This window comes from Nicotiana sylvestris, chromosome 5 (genome assembly GCF_000393655.2).
Source record: "Nicotiana sylvestris chromosome 5, ASM39365v2, whole genome shotgun sequence".
NCBI lineage: Eukaryota > Viridiplantae > Streptophyta > Magnoliopsida > Solanales > Solanaceae > Nicotiana > Nicotiana sylvestris.
The window spans coordinates 183,350,472-183,354,098 of NC_091061.1; the positions used below are offsets into that span (position 1 = coordinate 183,350,472).

Below are 3,627 nucleotides of genomic sequence, written 5' to 3' on the forward strand. Positions count from 1 at the left end.
GAACCCAGGTAAATCTAGAATAATCATCGACAAGCACCATTACATATTTCTTTCCACCTCTGCTCATAGTTCTCATTGGACCACATAGATCCATATGGACCAATTCCAATGACTTGGTTGTACTTACCATTTTCTTGCTTTTGAAGGATGATCTTACCTGCTTCCCCCTTGCACATGCCTAACAAACTTTGTCTTCCTTGAACTTGATATTAAGTAACCCTATCACTAAGTCTTTGGAGACTAATTTGTTTAGCTGATTTAGACTTGCATGACCAAGTCTTTTGTCCCATAGGAGGGGATCATTAACCAACACACTTAAGCAAGTGAGTTCATTTTTTGAGAGAGTAGACAAATCTACAATGTAAATATTGTTAACTCTTTTTCCCTGCAAAATAATCTTATTAGTGGTAAGATTAATCACAAAGCATTTGGTAGAGGTAAAAACTACAAGATTACCTCTGTCACACAATTGTGACACACTTATTAGGCTATATTTCAATCCATCTATTAGGTAGACATTCTCTATGGAATGATAATCTATTTTGCCTACCTTTTCCAATGCCAATGATCTCACCTTTCTTTCCATTACCAAAGGAGACATTACCTCCTTTTAAGTCCTCAAGTGAAAGGAATTGGTCCTTGTTCCCAGTTATATGTTTTGAGCAGCCACTATCCATATACCATATTTGGCTCCTCCTTTTCACTTGGACCTGCAAAAAGAAATCAGGGGTTAGTCTGAGGAACCCAAACTAGTTTGGGTCCCTTTCTATAGGCAAAAGGATGAATCAGATTCTTTTTTGCCCACCCAGGCAACTTGTTTTTCTCTTGAACAAAGACTTTGTTCTTTTGACTCGCCTTTTCTTTTGAATTACATTCATTTTTGTAATGGCCAGCCTTGCCACAGTGTATGCAGATTTTATTTTCAGGAAGAGTGAGGTACTTGCTTCTAGGGTCCTATTTTGGAGCTTGAGTCCCATAGCCAAGTCCTCTTTTGTTGCTACTGCGATGCTTTTGCAGCCAAGAGAGTACATCAGAAGCCTTGTTCCACTTGCAAGTTCTGTCTAGTTCATGTTTCACCTTTCCTAGATCTTCCTTTAGGACTTTGATGAATTCATCTTTCTTATACAATTTCATCTTTCATTTTTCCCAAATTTTCTTCTAGAATGAGATATGTGTGATCAACTTTCTTCTTTCCTGTTCCTAGTTTCAGTTTTAAGTTTTCAGACCTAAGTTCTAGGACACTGTTATCAAGTTCAAGAACCTGGGTTTTCAACTCAGCATTTGTGTTATCACTCTCATTAGCTCTAGACTCTAGACTTTTTCATTTTAATTTTAGGATCACACATTCCCCAGAAAGAACTTCCTTCTCATTGTTAATTATCTCAGACTCATCAATGAAGTCTAGTAATAGCTCAGCCAGCCTTTCTTTAGACAAAAATTTAATATTGTCTTTGAGATGAAGGATACTTACCTCTTGTTCATCATCTGATTCTCTGATGGTCATCAGTGCTTGTTCTTCTTCAGCTTCATCTTCTAAGTCTTCATCTGAAGTTTCTCCCCAAGCAACAACCATAGCCTTGGTTGAACCTTTATTCCTTTTTGGTTGAACCTGTTCCTTCTTCCTGTTCCTTTGTTCAACCCTTTCTTTCTTCTACTCAATTTTCCATTGAGGGCAGTTCTTGATCATGTGATCAGTCTTACCACACTTGTAGCAACCCTCATTGGTCTGTTTCTCAGGAGCTCTTGACTTGTTGAAAGTTGTTCCTCTTGAAGAACCCTTTCCTCTCATCAGGTACTTTTTGAAATCTCTAGTGATCATAGCCATCTCATCATCTTCCAGATCTGAACCTTCAGCAATTCTGAGAGCTAGGCTTCTCTCCTTCTTGGGTGTATCCATCTTCATGATTTGCCTTCTCAGTTCATAAGCAATAAGATGTCCAATCAGTTTATCCAGTCTGAGAGTAGCAATATTCTTGGATTCCTGAATGGGAGTGATTTTGCTTTCCCATGAGATTGACAGAACCCTTGTCAGGATTTTCTCAACCTTGTCTTCTTCAAGAATAATCCTTCCAAGAGACTTAAGTTTATTTGTCAGTGTAGTGAACCTAGTATACATCTCTTGGATAGTTTCTCCTTCTTTTATAGTAAAATTCTCATATTGAGAATACATCAGTGTTCCTCTGGATCTTTTCACTTGAGGTGTTCTTTCATGAGCCACTTGCAAAGTGTCCCATATCTCCTTAGCAGTAGTACAACTTTGGATCCTACTGTACTCATCTAGACCTAGTCCACACACAAGCCATTTCTTGGCCTTAGCATTTTTCTCCCACTTCTTTAGGTCTTCAGCAGTGCAGTCAGTCCTTGTCTTTGGCACATCCACTCCTTCCTCATTTTTCATTGTAGTTGCCAAAGGACCATCAGTGACTATGTCCCACAGTTCATAGTCTTCTCCTATGATGTGATCCTTCATCCTGTTCTTCCACCAAGAGTAGTACTGTCCATTGAACAGTGGAGGCCTGGCAGTGGATTGCCCTTCCCAGTTCCCAAGTGGTGCACTCATGTTGAGCTTTTCCTAAGGTGTTAGCCTCTTCAAGGATAACCTGCTCTAATACCAATTGATGTTCTAAACGTCAATACCACACAAGAGGGGGGTGATTTGTATGGTACCCAATTTTTTGATCTAGAAGAACCTGGTTCTTCTAGGTGTTCTAACTACTACTGTTGCAGAATTAAAAGTACAGAAAATAAAGAACACTGAGATTTTTACGTGGAAAATACCTGACTCAAAAGGTGAAAAAATCACGACCTACTACTTAGTAGGATTTTCCCAAACATCCACTAAAATCACTAAGCCAAAACAACATTTATAAAAACTCTTTGTAAACCTAAGGATTAACTCTAGTTCCTGTGTGGCACACAACCTCAACTGTTGCGACACCTTGAAGTTAGCCTATAATTTGAACACTCAAAGTACCTATTACAAATACTTCTATGAAAGCTGAAAAGGTACAACTTTAAACCACTTACTACAATTGAACTAGAATAAGAATAAACACAATGGAACTGGTTCTTCTAGCTCGTTCAAGTAGCTTCAGGTGTGCACACTTAAATCTCACATAAATTGCTCACAAAATTGCCTTGCTCGTTTGCTCTCAACTTAGTTTAACTTCTGCGTATGTGCCATACTGTAAAAGAGAACAATCACTGTTATTTAATGAGTTAGTAATCAGAGTTTGATTGAGACTCAATTGTTGATCTTCCATCGAAGTTGAGTCCTTGTACAATACAAACTCCAACCCTATCCTTTATCCGGATTGTGTCCTTTTCCCATAAGGAGACTTTCTCTCCTCATCCAATATGCAACCTTTTCGATCAGTTCAAGAGATATTGATGCTTGATCACTGAGACTTATCTCCTTCACGTGTATCTCACATAGGTTGATAAATATTGTGCCTCACATGTTGGACCTGGTCCATGACTGAGTTCATTTGTCATTCTTCAAAACTTCACCTGAACTTGGGCCAACAATGGGTCTATGCAGGTAAAGAAGATTCATACAAGTGAGAATCCTTCGGATATGCTGACCAAAGTGGTACCAACAGACAAGTTTGAGCTATGCAAAGAACT

At 38.7% G+C, this 3,627-nt stretch overlaps 1 protein-coding gene across 1 annotated transcript; it reads right to left on the reverse strand.

Moving 5' to 3' along the window:
• Positions 1–1,651: 1,651 nt before the first annotated feature.
• LOC138869771 (uncharacterized) lies at positions 1,652–2,560 on the reverse strand. Its single transcript, XM_070147433.1, has one exon. The coding sequence runs from the start codon at positions 2,558–2,560 to the stop codon at positions 1,652–1,654; it is 909 nt and encodes a 302-aa protein (XP_070003534.1).
• Between the last annotated feature and the right edge of the window lie 1,067 nt (positions 2,561–3,627).

Bases quoted from the DNA above. Each gene is read 5' to 3' on its own strand.
- LOC138869771 (XM_070147433.1), bottom strand. From the start codon at position 2,560: ATGAGTGCACCACTTGGGAACTGGGAAGGGCAATCCACTGCCAGGCCT.